The sequence below is a fragment of the Podarcis raffonei genome, chromosome 3 (assembly GCF_027172205.1).
Source record: "Podarcis raffonei isolate rPodRaf1 chromosome 3, rPodRaf1.pri, whole genome shotgun sequence".
Taxonomy (NCBI): domain Eukaryota; kingdom Metazoa; phylum Chordata; class Lepidosauria; order Squamata; family Lacertidae; genus Podarcis; species Podarcis raffonei.
This window is the reverse complement of record NC_070604.1, coordinates 74,470,344-74,492,367: the sequence shown is the minus strand read 5'-3', so window position 1 is coordinate 74,492,367 and position 22,024 is coordinate 74,470,344. Positions and strand designations below refer to the sequence as shown.

Below are 22,024 nucleotides of genomic sequence, written 5' to 3'. Positions count from 1 at the left end.
CAGCATGAGCGATGGGGTTGCAGGTGTAGCAGTGTGGCTCTGCTGCTGTGTCATGCCCTGCCTCCACCTGGCGAGTGTTTGGATTCTTCAGTCAGACTCATCTTCATGCTACTCTGTCACTGCATTGGTAATAAAACTAGTGAAACACTATGCCATCTTAGGAAAATAATGGAATCTGCAACACAAAAATCTTTTCATGTTGGGGGGGGTCAGTCTGGATAACGCCCCGAGTCCCTTCCCATTCTTAGGGCCCTGTATCCAGTGAGGGCTAAAATCTAATAAAGGAGGTTGCTGAGCTGGCCAGCCATGTTTATTTGGCCACTAAGTGTCCCCAGCAACATCCCAAAACAATGAACTAGGTTGCAGGAACTACAAGTAAATAATGGTGCCCTCCACGCTAGTGGGTGGGCCTTTCCTCCATACCCACTCACCTAGCTACTAGATATGAGAACAGTAGCCAGAAGAGTTATGTGTGAAGAAGCTGGAAGCAGGAGACGCAGACTTGCTCTCTGCTTGATCCAAAGCTGCAACTAATAGAGAAGCAAGATCTTCTGGGGGTTCATGCTGCAAGGTTATGCTCAGGTTGTATATATGCAGAAATAAAAACATAGTTTCAAGCCAATCCAGCTAAAGAAAAAGAATTGAGGAGCTTTATTTTATTTTTAAAAAGCAATTGTCAAAAACTTTTCAACCACACTAGAAATCTAGTCAATTACTAATTGTTTCTACATCTAAGTTACAAAAATAATATACAGCTAAGAGAAGTGCTTTTAGTAAATAGTATTTTGTGAATACTACTCAGACATATAATGAATATAATAAATACTACTCAGACATACAGTGGTACCTCTAGATACGAATGAGATCCGTTCCAGAGCCCCATTCACATCTAGAGGTAAACGTAACTAGCGATGGCACGTCTGCGCACGCACGTGTCACTTTTCACCGTCCTGCGCATGCGCGTGACGTCATTTTGAGCGTCTGCGCATGCGCAAACGGCGAAACCCGGAAGTAACGGAGCAATTCGAACATGCTCAACTCGAAGCATATTTAACCTGAGGTATGACTGTATAATGTACCAGCTGCACTGGCCACCCATCAGCTCTGCCCTCAGGGTGCTCTCCTTTGTCTTCAGGTTGGTCATCAGCGAAAGCCGCTCTGCGCTCGGCTGGTTTTGTAGATTCTGGAGTTTCTGCATCTGATATGGTTAGCACCTGCACTGGCCTCAAGTTAGTTAAACTACCAAAATGCACATGTTCATCATCATAATGGTCATCTGCAGAAGCCACTTTGTGCTCTCCTGATATTTCTGCATCTGATATGGGCGACACCCACGTCAGCTTCAGCTTCAGCTCTTTTGTGGTATCAAGTTTCTCTTCTTCTTCTTCACCATCATATTCATTGATGAAAGCCACTACATCTTCTCTTTTATGGGGAATGCGTTCTGACTTGTAGATTCAAAAGTTTCTGCATCTGACATGGTTAGTTCTTTTTTTGGCCTCAGATCAATTTCACTTACAAATTTCTCTTCCTCATGAGCCTCATATGTGTTTAGAAAAGCCAACACATCTTCTTTTTTGTAGGAAATGTATTCTGGATGTTTTATCAATCCACTTTCACTTTTAAATTATGTTTCTGTGTTGTTTCTCTTTGCAGCCATGGAATGAAAGCAAGGATGCTAGCTGCAGCAATATTGCAAATTCCAGTTACTAGAAAACCAATATTGTTGTTGCCGAGCAAGTCATACATTGCACCTGCAATAAAAATATGCAGATTAATTTTCCAGACTTAATTTCTCAAAGAATAACTTTATTTCAGCTGTTCCTGTAAAACCTTGCATTATAATGACAAACCAAAAGAGATTTTAAAAATTCTTCCTATTTTCCGGGGCCACATCCCAAACACAGGCAGCATAGTAAAGAGACTGCTAAATAACTGTAAGGTGGGGAGTGGAAGTGGTAGGAACTAACTGCCTAATAAAATAACAGATTTGCATTGGTTGATTTACCTGCAAAGGGTGCACCAAAACAACTGCTTGCATTGACAACCATAAGAAATCCCCATGCAACTGGCATTTTCTCGGGTCCCATCAAATCAAATGTAAGGACAGGTAAGAGAACATAGTTTCCTGCATCAACAAATCCCAAAACAGAGCAAGCTGCTATTAGGGAGGGAAAGTGAGAATTCGACTGTATACACGTAGACTACGTCTCCATCCAAGTGTTTGAATTAAGTACTCGTGAAGTTTATTCTGCACAAAAGTTCCTGCGCACCCTCCTTTTATAAGGTTCTGGTTTGTCTTTCGTTTTTTCTTTCTTTCTGCTGGAACTTCAACACAGTCCTGGCAGAAAGTAACGAGTGCTGTATGTATATTCAAGGCTGGACAGGGGATTTGTGCTCCTTCGGGTGTTGCTGCCATAATTTAATAGTAGTAAACGCAAATCATAGGAATAGGAAGAACCCATTAGACAAAACATGACAACCATTGCTGCAGTTATTGCAGAAAGAAAGAAAAAAAGAAAGACAAACCGGAACCTTATAAAACGCTCAAGTTGCGCCAAGCGTAATAATACCAGTTAAAGGTAAAGAGACCCCTGACCATTAAGTCCAGTCATGACCAACTCTGGGGTTGCGGCGCTCATGACTAAGCCGTTTCTGGCGAACCAGAGCAGCACACGGAAACGCCGTTTACCTTCCCGCCAGAGCGGTACCTATTTATCGAACTGCTAGGTTGGCAGGAGCAGGGACAGAGCAATGGGAGTTCACCTCATCACGGGGATTCAAACCACCGACCTTCTGATCGGCAAGTCCTAGGCTCTGTGGTTTAACCCACAGCGCCACCCACGTCCCATATAATACTAGTTAATACCATAATACCAGTTAAGTGGTCTCAAAACATTCCCACAAGAAGTAGCGCTGCATTGAAGGAAGGCGCACTTTATATGCTTCCCTTGACGACGCACTTGCCTTCTTATTTCGGAAGATTTAGGTGCCACTTGATGGCAATAAAACTTGAACGCGGTTGACAAAAGCCTCGAGTGTTGGAAGCTTGGAGTGGAACTGTGCTTCTCGTCCTTCTGTCTCTGGCAACCTAGAAAGCAGCCCCGCCCCGTGTGTGTGTGTGTGTTCGGCCACATGCCCATTGTCCCCGCCCCCGCTTTGGAATGGAGGCGGGGCCTAGGCTCCCTTCGGCTGCTGGGATGCTAACAGTGAAGTAGAAAGGAAAGGGACGAATGTTGGATGAGAGATCAACTAACTTTCTCCCACCTTTCGCGAAATCGCGGTGCGGTGTCCGCTCCCGTTTAGCTCCGTCCATAGAAGGTATTGGTCAGAAGAGTATAAACAGGAACATCCGTGGTTGATAGCGGCAAGAACAATTTGAGGAATCGAATGTGTAACCTGTGGCCCTCCAGACATTACTGGATTGTAGCCCGCACCAGCATGGCCAAATGGCCTGGGATGACTGGAGTTATAGTCTAGCAGTGTTAATTGGGAACGGTATGGTGAACATAAAGCCTTAACTTTCCTCATATTTAAACAGTTGAGGGATTATTATTATTATTATTATTATGCTTATAAGAGGAAAAGGCAATACAGAAATTAAACAGGGAATAATACTTATAGGCTCAATAAAAGCCCCACCTCATTGTTTACCTCCCCACAACCCAAAAAGCCCCAGAGGTGGGTTTTATCATGTTAAAAAACAGTGCATGCACCAAATTAAGTGGAAAGATGGATCTTGCAGCAAATTAGAAGTGTGTACTTAAAGATTCCCTTAATGCTCTGTATTTTTTAAAAAATCAACATGATCAACAGTTACTTGCAGGTTTTTATAAAATTAATCATCAATAAGTGAGTTCTTCTGTGGATTACAACCAGTTCAACTTTGTTTGCAAAGCAGGTCTTTGTGCATCAATAATGAGATTTTTAGATTATATATATATATATTAAGAACCCTTTTCATGTTTTGCAGGCTAACAGACATCCATTTACTCCCCCCCCCCCAAATTACAGGTCTCTGTTTTCCATCATGAGCATATTGCAGAGATTTCAGTCTGTGGTACTGTTTGTTAGACATGGCTTGAGGCGACAGAGAACTCTGGCTGAGATCAATGCAGATGCTTCTTTTGTACACCCCCCTCCTGATGGGGGCTGGGGCTGGGTTGTGGTGTTGGCAGCAGCCATCCATTCCTTGTTTATCAGTGGCTTCCACAGTGCTTTTGGCGTTTATATGATGCCCCTTCTTACAACCTTCAAGGCAAGCAACTCACAGATAGGTAGGTCATCGTCACATGTTATATACGGTTGGATTAAGTATGATATAATGGGTAGTGTTCAACTAAGTTTTACACAGAGTAGACCCACTGAAATAAGCAAACATTAACCAACTGTGGATTTCAAAAGGTCTACTCTAGTGGGTGTTCGGGAGGGGGTGTTATCTTGCGCAAGGAGAAATCTTTCTGCTGACAGAACATTCACCTTAGTGCTACATTGACTACAACCTTAAGGGTTAATACAAAACATAAAGAGGGAGTTAATATTACCTGTTGCATCTTGTTGATGTGTTGAAATAACAAAACAATGTGGCTTGTATATGTTGCCGCATTTTCATAGACCTCAAGGGTTATAGTATTTCATACCTGTGAAGCGTATGGCAATCAGTTTTACTATATCGTACGTGGCATGTGTGCATTTCCCTTCATTTAATTACAGCTGTTTGTCCTTTTTTAGCCTGGATCGGATCCATCAGCTATGCTTTCATTATGATATTTGGTCCTGTATCTGGAAAACTTCTGGTGAAATATGGAGCCATCAAAGTGGCAATAATTGGAGCAATGGTTGTCATGATTGGTCTAATGTGTTCTTCCTATACCTATGATTTGCGTTTACTATTTTTCACTCAAGGAATCATTGTTGGCGTGGGATCAAGCCTGGGCACCACTCCAGGTAACACTTAAAAAAAAAAATCAGTCAAGCAACCTGAATCACAATAAAATAGCCAGTTGCATTCTTTGTTCTGAAAAGTTTGCTGTGTGTCCGTGAAGAAAAAAGTCACTCCATAATACAGGCCTCATATTTTTCATTATAACCACTAAATTTATCTGGTCATTTTGACAGGCTGGGTACTTCAAAATAGCACATACTGTACCTAGTATAGACTACCATTTATTTATTTGAAGCATATATATCTGTTCAGGTGTGCAATGTCCTGTGTGTAGAGGGTGTGTGTTTCAGCTTAGGACAGTGTGTTGTGAGGTAAAATTTCAGTGTTGGGCACTGTGATGTGGAAGTCACAGCAGGGTGGAGTGTTATGGGGTTGAGGTGTGAAGAGTGTGAGGGGTTTGCAGTGGGTGGGGGTGTCCTCCATGACAGTTCTTCAGGTTTCTGAAGGTGCCCATAGACCCAAAATGCTTGTGAGTTGTGACACTTCATCTACCCACTGCACCACACTGTCATATGGGGTGTAGGTGTTGTGTGGATATGGGGAATGGCCTCCTATGGCATTTCTTCAAGTTTCTAAATATGCTCATGGGCCCCAGAGAGTTGATGGCCTCTTGTTTAACCACTGTTCCACACTGATATTTCTTAACTAAAAGAAAAGGCACGACACATCGCATCCACTAGGTGGCTCCCCCTGCAGACATGGTAGTACTGACAAAATTGTAGCTGCACTTGTACTTTCAGTCATGCATGACACTGTTTTACCAAAACTTGTTTTGCACAGACTTTGATAGGGCAGGAAAACCTTAGTAACTTTTGCCATTTGTTTTTTGTAGGCCTGATAATGGTCAGCCTTTACTTTACTAAAAAGCGCTCATTTGCGACTGGAATAGTGATGGCAGGAGGGTGCGCAGGAACTTTTGTGCAGAATAAACTTCACGAGTACTTAATTCAGACACTTGGATGGAGACGTAGTCTACGTGTATACAGTGGAATTCTAATAATATGCATCATTGCGGGATTTGCATACCAACCTCTTCAAAAACGTATGTAATGTTTTAGTCGTCTTAGTTAGTTTTTCTTCTTCTTGCCTTTGTTATATTCCGGTTGCAGATATGTTTTCATTTGCAACAGGCCAACTAGATGTGTCAGGAAGACAGGAACAAGGAGTCTATGGCCTTCCAGATGTTGCTGGACTACAACTCCCATAATCACTAACCATTAGCTGTGCTGGCTGGGGCTGATGGGAATCGGAGTCCAGCTGGAGAGCCAAAGCTTCCCCAGCCCTGCTTTGAAGGATGGCCATAATTAAGAAAAGGTGGTCCTAAATAAATAAGTATTGAAACCCTGCTTAAAAATTGGAAGTCAGGGTCATCCATACCTCTGTGAGGAGGGAGTTATAATTTGGCAGTCATCACAGAAAATATTTTGTCTCTTTTGCCCGGCAGCTGAATCAGTCTCACTGGTGGGCTTGCAAGCAGGCCTTCCAAGGCAGATCTTAATGTCCAGACAGACTCAAACCTTTTAAAGCAGCTGCGGGGAAGCTTTGCCTCTCTAGATGTTTCTGCACTACGACTTCCAAGAGCCTCTGCAAACATGGCAACTGATCAGGGGTGATGGGAGTTCAGCAACATCTGGAGGGCCAAAGGTTCCCCACAGAAGAAAATGAGATTTTGGAAAGTATGGTTTGCCACTCCTGAATAAAGAGTAAGGAAAGCTGCACATGCTGAAATTGCTTCTTGCATTTCACTGTTCAGTCTTGTATCCTACCTGATCACCCCACCTGGCAAATGACTTTCCATGGCTCCTTTCTCATTTTCATGTTAAGAATGCATAACTTGCATTGACTCAGAATCATCTGTAAGATGCAGAAGTAATTACTGAGTTAGAACCAGAATATAGGGCTGCAGCTGAAAAGGATGTGCGCATGTCCCCCTTCCCCCACCAACAATATCTGATTTATTCCATTAGATATCTAAGAAATTCTAATTTCTCCCACATCCTGATACCATTATAGTGTATGATTCCTTGCCAGCCATCAGTGATGTGAAATAGAGCAGGGAATGCACATTATAACAACATTAGGTCATGGAGTCAGTTGAACTAGACACTACAGAGTGGGGAACAGGAACTTGAAAAATACATGAGAAATTTGTCTTCAGTTAACTTCAAGGACAGGGCTGCTATTCTAGAAAAAGAGGTGCCAGAACTCACCGTGAACACCTCCCTCATTCTCTTAGAATGCCAATGGCACCCACCTGAGAGGTGTCGGAACTGAATTCTGGCTGAAAGAAAGCTGTATTCAAGGGGCTGAGTAGAGTAGCATGATCAGGACTCCCAGGTCATGCAGTGTCTGAAACTAGGCCAGTATCCCACAACTGAAGCCCCTCTTTCCCCAGGATTCAGTTGATAAAGGGTTTGGTGCCAGTGGGGGAAGTAGAAGATTTCCATCTTGTTTTGTGAAATTTTAGTGAGATATGAGCATTTTAATTCTATTGTAGCAAGCTTCCTAAATTTAAGGGCAAGGTCAGAGTACCACTTATGCAGACATAGCAGACTAGTTAGGAATATCTTTTACCTTTTGTTTATTAAGCAATTGAAACCTCATATATGTGCTTAGGGTTTAAAACACATCTTCTCATCTTTACTGCTTCTTGATGGTGGGCCCTCATCCTTATTAGACATGGTATTTTGTAAATATTATTATGCAAATAATAATTTGTTTCAATTCTGTGTTTTTTAAAGATAGAGCTCATCCAAGTGTAGTCGAAAAGTTTAAAACCTCCCCACTAAGAGGTTTTATTGTTGATTTAAGTTTGTGGAAAGATCGTATCTTTGAGGTTTGGGTCTGTTCTCTTGGATTAGCCAAATTTGGATTCTTCATACCATTTGTGCATATGGTAAGAACTAGTTTGTACACTTGTTTTCATGCGAAAGAAGTATGCTTCTTTTCTGCTGTATTTTATATGTAATTTTATATATGATTACAATGCAACAACATTCAATATAGAATCAAATGTTTCATAATAAAATTCTTCTAAATAAGTATCTTCCTTGGGAACAAAACCCAGTAAGTGTTTGGATAATTTTAAAAGTGTGAGCAAGTACAGGTTGTACTTCGGTTCTCGAACGCCCCGGAACTCATACGTTTCGGCTCCTGAACAATCGAAAACTGGAAATGAATCTTCCCATTTTTGAACATTCTTTGGGAAGCTGAACATGCAAAGGGGCTTTTGCAGCTTCTCATTGGCTACCGGAGCGTCCTGCAGCCAATCAGAAGCCGTGCTTTGGAAGTTGAACGTTTCGTAAGTCAAACAGACTTCTGGAACGGATTCCATTCAACTTCCGAGGTACAGCTGTATTGTGGTAATATGTAACCTTATTTATATGCCAGATATGAAATTTCTTGTCATTATAATTTGTGCTTTTACAACTGTGCACTCTATCCACATTTTACAGATGGTCAGTGGTGGCTGAGAAAAAATGACTTACACAAAGCTGGTACAGAAAAGTGAAGTCCTTGGTTGTCTTCATTTTGAGAATAGGAGATATTTGTGATCTTAGATCAGTGCACCAAAAAGGATAATTTTTTATTGTTTTTATCTTAAATAACCCCGGGGAAGGGTGGCAAAGGTTGATCTGCTATAATTACCATAGATCTGATGACACTTTGTAGGCACAGATTTTGTTGTTGCTTACTTATTTTTACATTCAACTTTTATGCTGGCCTGGGAACACTACAGTGCTGAAGGTGTAGGGTGTAAATAGACTTCAAATAAATCATTGGTGGGGGTGGGCAGGGCGGACTCACCTAACAAGAACAGTGTGGTATAGCGATCAGGGTGTTAGACTAACAACTACGAGACCAGGTGTCAGGAGGCTGTCAGCAGCTCCCGGTTGGTTGCCCAGGAAAGTATAAAGACAAGAATACGTTTCTTACAGTCTTTTTTTATTTACAGAGAGAGGCTGTAGAACCCAGTCTCTTGGGTAATGGTGTTGTCCTGAGTGAATCTTCACACACACACACACACACACACACACACACACACACACACACACACCACTTTTCCCGCTTCCTCATTTGTCATTCTCATCGTTTCTTCTGTGGGTGCTGCTACATGCCCTCTGTCTTCAAACTCTTTCCTCTCCTACTTTTAAGGCTTGATGGGTTCTGGAAGATGGAAGGTCTGGAATGCTTTCTAATGAGAACAGGTGTTGCTCCGGCTCTCCCATGATTTCCCAGCTTTTCCCTTCATCTGCCTCTGAGCTGCAACCTCCCACAAACCCCTGTTGTCAATCTATACTGTCTTCCACTTCCTCCTCCCTGGAAGGGCCACCACTCCTCCTCCTCAGCCCAGTCCCTCACACTAGGGTACAAATCCCCACTTGGCCATGAAGCACGCTGAGTGACCTTGGGGCAGCGGTCACTGCCTCTCACCCTAACCTACCTCATAGGTAGGGGAATAAATGAGGAAGAGGAGAGCCACGTACTCCACCTTTGGTTCCTTGAGAAGAAGGGATGCAATAGATAAATAAGCTTGAGAAAGGGACCTTTAGCTGTTCCTTTTGAGACCATTTGCACTTTCCTTCATTGTTTACTCTGCAGAAAGGCTTAAAGATGGCTACCAAATTATTTTATATGAAGAACCTGTCAGATGCAAATTATCACATCCCTTTATTATGGCAAATCAATGATGTCATTGCCTCAGTTCTATACTTTGCAGCTGTCCACAGACTCCACAGAAGAGGGAGAAGGCAAGAGGGAGAGGGCAAGGAGAAGAAGAAAGAAGAATAATTAGGAGGTTTGATGCTTCCTGGCAGATTCTCAATTGCATTAATGTATGTTTTGCCAACTCCCGGCAGTGTGCGTTCAAACACTCCGACTTACACAAGGAACCGCTGTAACACTGAAGGACCTGGATTGCTCAGTTGTAATCAGCACTCAGTTGCCTAAATATACATTGTATTTATGACAAATGCATAGAGAGGTGAATATAAACTCAGTGGCCTCATTTTGCAGATTAAACTTGCTGGTGACCTGGGCATTCCACTGGAGAAAGCATCCTACATTATGGTAGCAATTGGAGTGAGCAGCATGGTTAGCTCTCTTCTATTTGGAAAACTCTGTGATATTGAACGAATCGATCGGCTGTATCTTAACCAAGTGTCCATATTGTCCGTTGGCAAGTATTCCGCATAAGCATTCATTTGATTTTGTTGGAATAGTGTGAAGCTTTTAAGAGACTAGTCAATATTAGAAAAACTACTCCCATGGTGAGCACAATTGCCGATTAGGACTGTGACTGAAATAAATGAAGTTCTGCTACTTGATCCAGCCAGGCCTGTGTAATCAGAACTCTACCTCTGTCTCCATAGCTGAATGGCGTGTTGCATATGTGTTTTCTCTCTCTGGTCAGGGTGTGCAAAGCCTTTTTGTAAAAGTTGAAAATGTGGTCAAAAATGGACCCACTCCATTCTCTTATCCCTGCCAAGTGTCAGCTAGTTAGGGGTGGGCTCAGTGGAATGGATGTTCCATTTCTTCGTAATTATCGGCATGTATGGAATTTGGTAGATGGAAAAGTCATCCCAAGCAATACACTAGGCCAATCATAAGAATTATAGGGCCTCTATATACCTAGGACAAGCACTAGACTGATCATTTTTCATTGGATACTTGCCCTTTAATGGCTCAATAAATAAAGAATTATCAGCAACAACTAACTAGTATTTGTTTTTAAGATTAATGCTGAAGTATACATACCTTGTGTATGCAAATGTAGTCTCCCCCCAACTATTTAAGAAGATTTGTGACCAGTTAAAAGAGTCAAATGGGTTCCACCATCATTTGAAATATGCCCATTAACGAGTCAACCAATGATATTGTTTATGTATCCTACCCAAAAAAACACTGGCCCAGTAAAGAGAGTAAAAAGCCCTCGATAGGATTAATTTATTTTGGAAGTGTTCTGAAAAAAGCCTAGAAATAACAATGCAGTTGTTGAGGTAATCTGAGATTCAAATGTGTAGTTTAGAAAATGGTTAGTGTTAACCCAATAGACTTTTGATTCCCTGCCCATCTGCTTATGAAATTCTCCTAAGTTTAAGCAATCATCGAATCATAGATATTCTAGTCCAACCTCTTGCAATGCTGGAATCTCAACTAAAGAATCCACGACAGAAGACCATCCAACCTCTGCTAAAAAACCTCCAGTGTATCAGCAGTGATTTACTACGTAGCACCTTCAGAGATGGGAAGCTGTTTAAGAAACAGAAATTTGTTGAGTATGGAGCACTGAGCTTTCATAATGGCTGGATAGTGGACTTTTAAGGCTGTAACGTTACTGTATTGTCATGTTTTAATGAATCAGTAAACATGTTTGTCTGTAATAAAATATCCTTCAATGTAGTTTTTTGTTTTGTTTTCCAGGTGTGGTATATTTTATCATTCCTCACTGTACAAACTTTCCCTCCCTAATAGCAGCTTGCTCTGTTTTGGGATTTGTTGATGCAGGAAACTATGTTCTCTTACCTGTCCTTACATTTGATTTGATGGGACCCGAGAAAATGCCAGTTGCATGGGGATTTCTCATGGTTGTCAATGCAAGCAGTTGTTTTGGTGCACCCTTTGCAGGTAAATCAACCAATGCAAATCTGTTATTTTATGAGGCAGTTAGTTCCTACCACTCCCACTCCCCACCTTACAGTTATTTAGCAGTCTCTTTACTATGCTGCCTGTGTTTGGGATGTGGCCCCGGAAAGTAGGAAGAATTTTTAAAATCTCTTTTGGTTTGTCATTATAATGCAAGGTTTTACAGGAACAGTTGAAATAATTATTCTTTGAGAAATTAAGTCTGGAAAATTAACCCGCCTATTTTTATTGCAGGTGCAATGTATGACTTGCTCGGCAACTACAATATTGGCTTTGTAGTAACTGGAATTTGCAATATTGCTGCAGCTAGCATCCTTGCTTTCATTCCATGGCTGCAAAGAGAAACAACACAGTCATCGAAAAACTATCTTAATGCTTCTGTATGTGTGATAACAAACACCATAGTTCCTTGGCAATCACCCACTCCTTCGTTAGGGGTAAATACCATTATTCTACACTCTGTTCTAAACAAGTAGAATCTGGCTTTGCCACAGAATTTTGTACCATCTGTACAGGGCAAAAGTGTGGGTGATCCTGGCTGTGCAGTTTCCCTTGGTGTAGGTTTGATTTTTTTTTTAGCACTAATTTAAAAGTGCTACAGAAATTAATATTATTCAACACCAACAAACAACACAAGCACGCCAAACACCGCGTGACTATGACTGTGACCCTCACTGTGGCCCAGATTACTGAGTAAAAAAAGCCAGATTTTGACTTGGCACTGAAATATAGTCATTGTCAGCTCTGACAGGGAATTTCTGATCTCTTTCTTATTTCTCTTCTTTAGATTTGCTTGACATTTATTGTATATTATGTTGAAACCTTTTAATAAAAATTGCTTATAGAAAAAAAGAGAACCACCAACCCAATGTGACTTATTTTGTTGGGATTCAGTTTTGACCCAGAGAATATGCTCCTGAAATAGTTTTGGTTATCGATTTCTTGTGGGAAGAGCTTTGAGTCACCATTAAGATTCTGTGGATTTTGTTATTTAATAGGCAGATGTTTAGATTTCAATATAATTTGATGAAGCTTTCTTAATTTCTAAGAACAGTGATGACCCTTGGGACAGGGTATATGAAGACAGAGACAGTTCTTAAGATCATATATTGTTTGCATCAGATTCTTCATCCTATCAAGTCCCTCTAACAAATTCTCATTAGAAAAAAGAAAATATTAATAAAAAATTAAGTCCCTATAATAATTTTACTGTATTTCTTTTCTTTCAGAGTCTAACTTCCTCCTACACAAAAACACTTTATGCTGGTGATGAAACTCAATCTTATCATTCAAAAAGATTTGCCGGTAGTATTAAATCATTCAGTGTGAAATCGTTAAAAAGCATAATGAAGTCAGATGCAACAGGGCCTTTGACAAAAGCAGAACCAAAATCTTCCGCTGGGACATTGGAGATTGACTCACAAGAACAGGTTGAAAGAAAAACAGATTTGATGCCAATGCAAGAGCTAAGCACACCAGAAACATCATTTAAAAGTGAAAGTGGATTGATAAAACATCCAGAATACATTTCCTACAAAAAAGAAGATGTGTTGGCTTTTCTAAACACGTATGAGGCTGATGAGGAAGAGAAATTTGTAAGTGAAATTGATTTGAGGCCAAATAAGGAACTAACCATGTCAGATGCAGAAACTTTTGAATCTACAAAACAGTTGGAACGCATTCCCCATAAAAGAGAAGATGTAGTGGCTTTCGTCAATGAATATGATGGTGAAGAAGAAGAAGAGAAATTTGATACCACAAAAGAGCTGAAGCCGAAACTGGTATGGGTGCTGCCCACATCAGATGAAGAAATGTCAGGAGAGCGCAAAGTGGCTTTTGCAGATGACCATTATGACGACGAAGATGTGCACTTTGGTAGTGTAACTAACTTGAGGCCAGTACAGGTGCTAACCGTATCAGATGCAGAAACTCCAGAATCTACAAAACCAGCCGAGCGCAGAGTGGCTTTCGCAGATGACCATTATGATGACGAAGGAGAGCATCTTGAGGGCAGAGCTGATACGAGGCCAGTGCAGGAGATACCAGTATCAGATGCAGAAACTTCGGGATCATTCAAACAAGCAGAGCGCAGAGTGGCTTTTGCAGATGACTATGATGATGCTGAAGGTGCACATCCTGGGAGCTTAGCTGACTTGAGGCCAAGGCAAGTGCTATCCATATCGGATGCAGAAACTTTGGGATCTTTCAGACCAACAGAGCGCAGAGTGTCTTTTGCAGATGACCAACCTGAGGGTAAAGGAGAGCACCCTGAGAGCAGAGCTGATGCCAAGAGTTCAGGATCTACACATCCGACAGGATACCCTCCCCTGGTAAGAGGAATGGCTTTCCTAGAGAACTCTGAAGGTGATGAAGAGCCCAGCCAATTCGAGACCAATAAAAACCCCCTTTAGAAGTGAAACTTCAACACATGCAATACAGGCACAGCAAATGCCTTCGACTTCCCATGGAAAAGAAGAGGGTATGGCATCTGCCAGTGATGATGATGATGGTGAACAAGCACCACAACAGAAATGATCAGAGTGCAGCAGCAATGTTAACGATACTGGATCAGTTACAAATCTGTCTGTCTGGCCCATCAAGGGTACATTACATAGTACCCTTGCTTGATGTCTGAGTAGTATTCACAAAATACCATTTACTAAAAAGCACTTCTTTCAGCTGTATATTATTTTTGTAATTTGGATGTAGAAACAATTTGTAATTGACTGGATTTCTAGTGTGGTTGAAAAGTTTTTGACAATTGCTTTTTAAAAATAAAATAAAGCTCCTCAATTTTCTTTTCTTTAGCTGGATTGGCTTGATACCATGTCTTTATTTCTGCATATATACAACCTGAGCATAACCTTGCAGCATGAACCCCCAGAAGATCTTGCTTCTCTATTAGTTGCAGCTTTGGATCAAGCAGAGAGCAAGCATGTCTCTGTGTCCACTCATTAGCCTGGAGGGCACCATTACTTACTTGTAGTTCCTGCAACCTATCTCATTGTTTTGGGATGCTGCTGCTGAATGATTAATGGGGCAGCATGTAAACACCCCACAAGCAAATGAGGATGAAAGTTTGTTGCTGTCCAACTGCCCTGTAAACATATCAGAATGAATGCCCTATATAAGGACATATTCTAACAACCATGTAAGTTTTGTGCAGGCAAATTATGAGGAATGCTAAATAAATGGATTACCTGGACTTCAACTACCATCAGCCCCACCCAGTAATGGCTAATGATTAAGGATAATGTGAGCGGTAGTTGTTTATTCCTCCCTGTGGCGTTCGTACGGAGCCCCCGGTCGTCTCACGGACTATTGACCCGTACACCACTAATCCGCTGCCACCAACCAGGTCCTCCCCAGTAAAATCACTTCAGCCTCAGTCAGGTTCTCAATTAATAGAGAAGAGTGTGTTTTATTTCAGTCACAAACAAACTTTTACGGCATTGCAAACGTTGTTACTCTTTACTTTCTTAGTCTTATTTTCCTCTCTCATCTCTTCTACCTCCCCTCACTCAAGAACCCACTGCCCTAACTGTCTCTCTATTACCAACTGCCTACCAACTGCTTCTCCAACTGCCTTTCCCAACCAGCCAACCCACTAAAACCAACCAACTACCCACCAACAGCTCCCAACAACAACAACTAACTCAAACCTTGGACTAAGCCCTTTTATACATAGGTAGGCTCCGCCTCCGGCTTTCCTATTGGTCTATATTTTTAACCCTATCTTTCCCACCTGTTCAAACATTTCCTAAATGAATGGGCAAACGCCGCACTCCCTTAAAGATATAATCTGCATTTAACAACAAAGAGCCCTACTGTATCAGGCCGCAAGCCTGTTGGGTCCAGGATCCTGTTCCCACAGTGGCCAATGAGATGCCTATGGGAAATAGGCTAGCCTTACCTGAATGAAACTGCATTCTCCCCCCTTGTGATTCCCAGTAACTGATATTCAGCGGCATACTGCCTCCCAACAGTGAAACTAGAACTCCTTCTTTGGTGATCACTCGCGGCTGAGTAAGATTGTCTTCCATGAACACAGTCTTAACAGTGAGTCTGTAAGTGACTGTGGGTGTGCAGCTTCCTTCCCAAGCCTCTCCATCTGCTAAAGATGGGGTCCTTGTCGTCCTCCTGCTTCCTGGCAAAAGGCAGTGTGCAGCCTTCCCGGGCTGCCTTCTCGGGTGCCCCAACGCTGGAGACCATGCCTGTCAGCACGTTTTCTTGCTTGATCGCCGCCGCCACGCCTGGGATCAGGGCCTTGGGGGAGGCAGAGGACATTTTCCACTGCCCCCTCCCTTGTTATGGAGTTGCAGGGGGGGTGCGCCAGAGGGATCTTTGCACCACAGCACCGGATATGCTTAAGGCGGCCCTGATGTGAAGGTATCAATTCATCAGATAAAACTTTAAAAATGATGTACCTTCACCTTGTTTTTATCATTTATTTCTTTATTCAACTTTTTTGAAAATACAAATTGAAAATCAAGCATAACAAAACAGGCGCAAAGGAACAGTATTAACAGGTCTAAGGCACCTCAGTGACTATATATACTGATAATCTTAAACATTTTCTCCTTTAAAGTTCATTTACAGCGTTTTTCTTTACAAGGTTTCAAGACAAAGAGAGAAAATAACTCCCAATGTCTATAGTCTGGTATATCAGGGATGGAGGGCAGTCATTGTCGTTTACACTTGACTAAGCAATAAAAAAAACTTCCTATACCTTCTCAAATGGGTCCTTTATCTTTTGTCCCCTCATTACCCTTCGTTTTTGCATTTTTGACTACATATGATAAAATTAATACAAATTATAATTCTAAAACCCTTTTACGGGCCAGAGAGGGGAACCACGCCTATTTCAATCAGCAAAAGAAAAGCCTATTCCCAGTGGTCAACAGGTGCCATTGCTAACAACTTAGCCAATTCAAGAAAGCAAAGCATAACAGTACACTTTTGATAATTCTTATAATATCAATAGCTGAAGTGGAACTATAACAAAACAAACACAGGAGCCAGCTGCACCCATTAAAGGAAGAAACGAGTCCCTGCATTTCCAGAAGATGGCAACCTTGTGTTTTTCTGGTATGTCTGAAGAGAAGAGGTACGCATGCAAACACCCGGAAACCTGGTCCCGCTATGGGAACAGAGAGACTGGCTTTATTTGAAATGTGTAAAGAGCTATTAGCTACCTTTGAAACTGACCAGTTTTCTGTGGCAGAAGCTTATACGGGCATGATGTATTAAATGAGCTGATTTGAACAGTATAAAGAAGCCAGCATATCTGTGTGAGGCCTGAATAATGATTCTACCCGAGGGTAACCATGTTGTATACACAATAATCCATTATGTCATTCACAAACTTCACTTGTCTGTCTGGAGTGGACAGTATCGGAACTTACCTTTGAACCAGGGGTAGTTCCACAGTTCATATGTCTCACACAGTATAGGCTTGTAATTATTTTCACAAAGTAGTTCCTGAACTTCACACCAATGAATGCATAGAGCACAGGGTTCATACCACAGTGCAGGAAAGCCAGAGTTTCCGTTACGTATTTTGCGTAAGCCAATTGCTTTTCACTCTGGCAAGCTTTGTCCAGTTTCCCCATAGATTCTGCCGTCACCAGGAGAACCATATTGTAGGGAACTTGGCACAGCAGAAAAACAACTACGATAGAGATAATCACACGTATAGCTTTGCTTCTTTTGGAGTTCTGAGCCTGCACTAAGGTTCTGACAATGAAGGTGTAGCAAAAAACCATGAACAACAGAGGGACAAAAAATCCAAATAAAAGCTGGAAACTTAATATCAGCAATTTCAGTTGTACATTGGATTTTGCACTGGATTTGTGATCACAAATGTATGTGGTTGCATTGCCTGGAAGTGCGTAGCTTTCACTGAACATGAAAGTAGCACTTGAGATTAACATAGAGGAGACCCAGACAGCCAAACAGATCACTTTGCTGTGGGCTAGACACCTTGCCCGAAGCTTAAATGACTTTATGGCCTGCACAATGGCAACATACCTGTCTATGCTTATGCAGGCCAAGAGCAACATGCCACAGTTGAAGTTAATGGCATAGATACCTTTGGTGAGCTTGCAGAGGAAATCCCCAAAAATCCAGTTGTCCAGAGCGTAGTTCACTGCCCAGAAAGGAAGAGTGAGAACAAACAATATGTCCACAATAGCCATATTGCAGAGGCAGACATCAGTTATAGAATCAGACCTCTTATATAAAACAAATGTTATCACTACAAACATATTTCCCACGAACCCCAGGACACAGATCAGGGAGTAAGCAATGGGAAGAAAGGCTTTTGTGAAGTTTCTGACTTCATCCTTGTCACATGGCATTGCAATCTCAGCATACAAATCAGAATAATCTGCGATGGTTGATTCTTCCTGAAAGGACAATGGATTCCGTTAAACTCACATTTCGGCAAGCTCTGGTTTAGGTAAGGAAAACATTTGGTAAAAACATTTGGTCTTCATTTGTCTGGTTCTTAAATCTACATTATGAGGCAGGGGAAAATCCATGCTAAATAGGAAATGCCTGGAATATAGCAGGGGGGAGGATGTGCTGTAGTGGGAATGGAGAATCACCAAAATTGGGGCAGGGGCAGAATTTCTTTGTTCTGGAGAGAGCAAGGTACATAGAATGGCACACATGTCTGTCTCAAACTATGACCCAAAAAAACTTCCTGTACGAGGCTCAACACACTCCCTCACTCCATCTATTCTAGCAGAGAACCTGGGCTGGCAAGCTTGTCGTTCGGAATGTTGTCAATTGTGTTATAACACTGCTTAACTTCTGATTGGATTCAGCAAATCTCATAAAATCACGATATCCCACATAGCCACAGCAAAATAAGTTACCACAAATATAGTTAAATGTAATCACACAGTTTGGTCTCAAAACTTTCCCACACAGTAACGGTCTTACAGCCCAGTTCCCCTTCCCCCACCCTAAAAAAAAACACCAAGACATCTCCCCACATACCCTATTCATGTAGCTTTATATTCACACATTACAGGATGTGTGCATGTAGAAGAAGGAGGGAGAAATATGTTTCATAAACTCACACAAAGTCATAAATGAATCAGCAGTTAGATTAGCACACTTAGGGGTGCCATACATCCAGGAATTCCCGGACATGACCTCTTTTGGGGGTCCTACAGGCCGATCCAGGGGGAATTTTCCATTTGTCCTGGATTTTGGGTTTAAAAAAGAAATTGTGCACGGGTAGCTGTGGTCCAGGCTCTGGCACAGGATTTGGGGGTCAGTGGCAGTGGAGGGGCTATTGGGTGATTGCCCTAAAAAAGCTCAACAACTTTTTGTGTCTGGATTTTTACCTCTTAAAATATGGCAACCCTAACACTGAACACATTTCTATTTCTGGGCAGTCTATAATACAGTATTGGAATAAACAGAATTTCATATATTGGGTTGCACCCCCATATGATGCATGAGTGGAAGGCAGACCACACAATGCATTTTTTCTTTCCCCTGCAGTCCCTGGGATCCCCTTCCCCAGAGGAGAATACTGTGGACCAAATACTGGGGAATTCCTCTGGTTGTGGGGAGGAATCTTGCTCCACTTGAGCACAAGATACCTCCAACCAATTTGAGGCAATTCACCTCTTCCATTGCAGCCCCAGATTGCACAGTCCACTGTGTTTGGTAAGTCACTTCAACTCCAGAGGGGCTTTTCTGGGGGTACAGAGGAGGGTGGGGAGAGAAAGATCCATTATGTGAGCTTGTGCATTCTGTTTGTGCAGTGTTTGTTACAACCTAATACGCTTAGGAATTATGGACATCTCTGTGAAATATTTTTCACTGAACTCCTGTACGGAGGATAGTTAGGACAGGCATTTCAACCTAATTTGAGTTATATGCAGTTGACAGACTTGCTTCAGAGAGCTGGTTAGGGACAGGATAAGGAGCAAGAAACTTGAAATATTAAATAAACATAATCTCCAGTGGTCTCTTGCACCCAGCATTTGTCTCCAGTGCATGTGGCAAATCTGCAGGTGTGGTAAATACAGTGGTACCTCGGGTTACATACGCTTTGGGTTACATACGCTTCAGGTTACACACTCCACTAACCCAGAAATAGTGCTTCAGGTTAAGAACTTTGCTTCAGGATAAGAACAGAAATCGGGGTCCAGCAGCGCGGTGGCAGCAGGAGGCCCCATTAGCTAAAGTGGTGCTTCAGCTTAAGAACAGTTTCAGGTTAAGAACGGACCTCCAGAACGAATTAAGTACTTAATCCGAGGTACCACTGTATATATATTTCAGAAGGAGCCAGAAAAAAGTTGACCAATGAACTGGAGCGAGCAAAGCTGTCATTTCCATTGTTACAGTGCAGTTCCATACGTGTTTATCAAGTTCCATGAGAATTACATTCCAATCCTAACTCAATGGGACTTGCTCCTAGGTAAGTGGAATTAGGATTGCAGCCTAAGGGGACTTCCAAACTGCCACTGTTTTCAAGTGAGATTCAGTCGCTTACACAGGCAAATTCAGGTTGCACAGATCAGACTTTTTGCATTAAGGAAAGTGAGGGGAAATGCAATGGAAAGTGTCAGATGCCACTGATTTTGACACAAAACCTCTAGCCAGTGTTCTCTTATCTGCCTGCAAACAAATCAGGATGAATGTGCACAATCTAAAATTCCCCCAAGTCTCACGCCAAGTATGCACAGGTTGCAGCCTCAGAGGAAGAAACAGAATTGGCTTTGAAGTTCAAGGCAGCTCTGCTTGATCTCCCTCACCGGTTTCAGTACAGATAACATAGTATTGCTTCCTCTTTTACCCTCTGTGGTGAAGAGAACTGAGTTCAGCAGAAAAAGACATACCCCACTCATTATGGTGCTCTGTCTTTCTTTTGACCAGAGAAGACTTGTAGCAATAGCAGTGACAGTTCAGTTGGATTTACGGAAAGTTTCTGCAAAGAAAGGAAGTGGATTAGGAAAATGAAACAGGAAAAGTATGTGTCTAATAAGCAGTGGCGTAGCGTGGGGGGTGCAGGGGGGGCCGGCCGCACCGGGCGCAACATCGGGGGGGGGGCGCGCTCACACTCGCAGCTCTCTGCCCAAGTGCTAAAATCCATGGGTTAGGGGGCACAAATTACTTGCCTTGCCCCGGGCGCTGACAACCCATGCTACGCCACTTCTAATAAGCCCTATGGAGAAACTGGTCAAAGTCTAGATCAGTGTCTCCTTGAACTTTTTGAAGTACACCTATTAGCTATTGTGCTGTCTTTGATTTCATAGGACTCTGTATATGTTAGTTCTCCCAGAATTTCAATATGTGGAATAACATGGAGGACTGAATCCAAGTACTGTACCGTATTTTTCGCCCTATAGGACGCACTTTTCCCCCTCCAAAAATGAAGGGGAAATGTGTGTGCGTCCTATGGGGCGAATACCGGCTTTCGCTGAAGCCTGGAGAGCGAGAAGAGTCGGTGCGCACTGACCCCTCTCGCTCTCCAGGCTTCAGGAAGCTCTGCGCAACCCTCGGGAGACTGGCGAGGGTTGCACAGAGCTGCCTGCGCTCCAGGACTTCCCAGAGCACTGCCTGCATTCGAAAGCCTGGGGCGCGCTGAAGAGCGCGCCCAGGCTTCGCGCAGCTCTCCGCAAGCCTGGGGAGACCGGCGGGGCTCCCTAGGCTTGCGGATAGCAGGCTGTTCTGGGGGCTGGGGTCGGGGGAAGCTCGGGCTTCCCCCGCGCCAGCCCCATGCCTGGGGGGGAAATAAATTTTTATTTATTTATCCCCCCCCAAAAAAAAACTAGGTGCGTCCTATGGGGCGGTGCGTCCTATGGGGCGAAAAATACAGTAGGTCAGACTTAGAGCTATTGAAATCAATGGCTGTGATTACATGTCCATTGATTTCAATCAGTCTGAATATGATTTGGTTGAATTCAATCCAGACTTTTTACTGTTTAATGAACGTGAACAGCTTAGCACAAATCCCTTTATGAATAGTGGGGTGTTTTTAAAAAAATAAATAAATAAGTAAGTAATGATTTTATTTTTTATATTGGTTTGTTTTCTGCTGCTTTATTATGATATAGTTGCATTTTAGTTGTTGAAAGCAAATCTGAGCAAAGGGAAAGTAGATGGGTGGGGCACAGGTTTCTAAACCAACCTTTTTCCTCCAGTGCAGCCAAGGTGATCTACATACAGAAGCAGCTTTCACTTCTTCCTCCTCCTCCTCTTCTTCTTCTTCTTGTTATCTATTTCCCGCCCTTCACCCTAAGGTTCCATGGAAAGTCACAACATTAAAGAACAACATTAAAAACACAAAAAGCACAACCCTCAAATAAGGTCCTACAGCCCTGTTTAGGGAAGTTTTTAATGTGTGACATTTTAATGTATTTTTAATCTTTGTTGGAAGCCACCCAGAGTGGTTGGGGAAACCCAGCC

The 22,024-nt window shown here is 42.4% G+C and overlaps 2 protein-coding genes and 1 long non-coding RNA gene across 5 annotated transcripts; 1 reads left to right on the top strand and 2 right to left on the bottom strand.

Annotated features, from left to right (window-relative positions):
• Positions 1 to 1,643: 1,643 nt before the first annotated feature.
• LOC128410754 (uncharacterized) lies at positions 1,644 to 15,724 on the bottom strand. The gene is made up of 4 exons (XR_008329601.1): positions 14,791 to 15,724; positions 6,712 to 6,799; positions 4,545 to 4,640; positions 1,644 to 1,754 (listed from the first exon to the last, which is right to left on the bottom strand). It is a non-coding gene; the product is annotated as an uncharacterized LOC128410754 (long non-coding RNA).
• LOC128410746 (uncharacterized) lies at positions 2,973 to 14,385 on the top strand. Of its 3 annotated transcripts, none has more exons than XM_053382395.1 (9): positions 2,973 to 3,321; positions 4,015 to 4,277; positions 4,732 to 4,947; positions 5,778 to 5,987; positions 7,687 to 7,841; positions 9,962 to 10,124; positions 11,453 to 11,572; positions 11,825 to 12,027; positions 12,820 to 14,385. In XM_053382395.1, exons 2-9 carry the CDS (start codon positions 4,031 to 4,033, stop codon positions 13,999 to 14,001), a joined length of 2,496 nt encoding a protein of 831 aa, XP_053238370.1. In that variant the 5' UTR covers positions 2,973 to 3,321; positions 4,015 to 4,030; the 3' UTR covers positions 14,002 to 14,385. The 3 variants fall into 3 exon arrangements, with proteins under 3 accessions (XP_053238370.1, XP_053238369.1, XP_053238368.1); XM_053382394.1 differs by having other exon boundaries at positions 3,121 to 3,321; positions 3,974 to 4,277; positions 11,369 to 11,572; XM_053382393.1 differs by having other exon boundaries at positions 3,125 to 3,321; positions 11,369 to 11,572.
• A 306-nt stretch (positions 15,725 to 16,030) lies between the features above and the next one.
• Positions 16,031 to 22,024, bottom strand: CCR6 (C-C motif chemokine receptor 6). The gene is made up of 3 exons (XM_053382400.1): positions 21,747 to 22,024; positions 20,455 to 20,543; positions 16,031 to 17,997 (listed from the first exon to the last, which is right to left on the bottom strand). The coding sequence occupies exons 2-3, from the start codon at positions 20,461 to 20,463 to the stop codon at positions 16,945 to 16,947; spliced, it is 1,062 nt and encodes a 353-aa protein (XP_053238375.1). The 5' UTR covers positions 20,464 to 20,543; positions 21,747 to 22,024; the 3' UTR covers positions 16,031 to 16,944.

Bases quoted from the DNA above. Each gene is read 5' to 3' on its own strand.
- LOC128410746 (XM_053382394.1), top strand. From the start codon at position 4,031: ATGAGCATATTGCAGAGATTTCAGTCTGTGGTACTGTTTGTTAGACAT. The intron at 10,125-11,368 runs GCAAGTATTCCG...TTTGTTTTCCAG, and splicing joins AGTGTCCATATTGTCCGTTG to GTGTGGTATATTTTATCATT. The intron at 11,573-11,824 runs GTAAATCAACCA...TTTTTATTGCAG, and splicing joins TTTTGGTGCACCCTTTGCAG to GTGCAATGTATGACTTGCTC.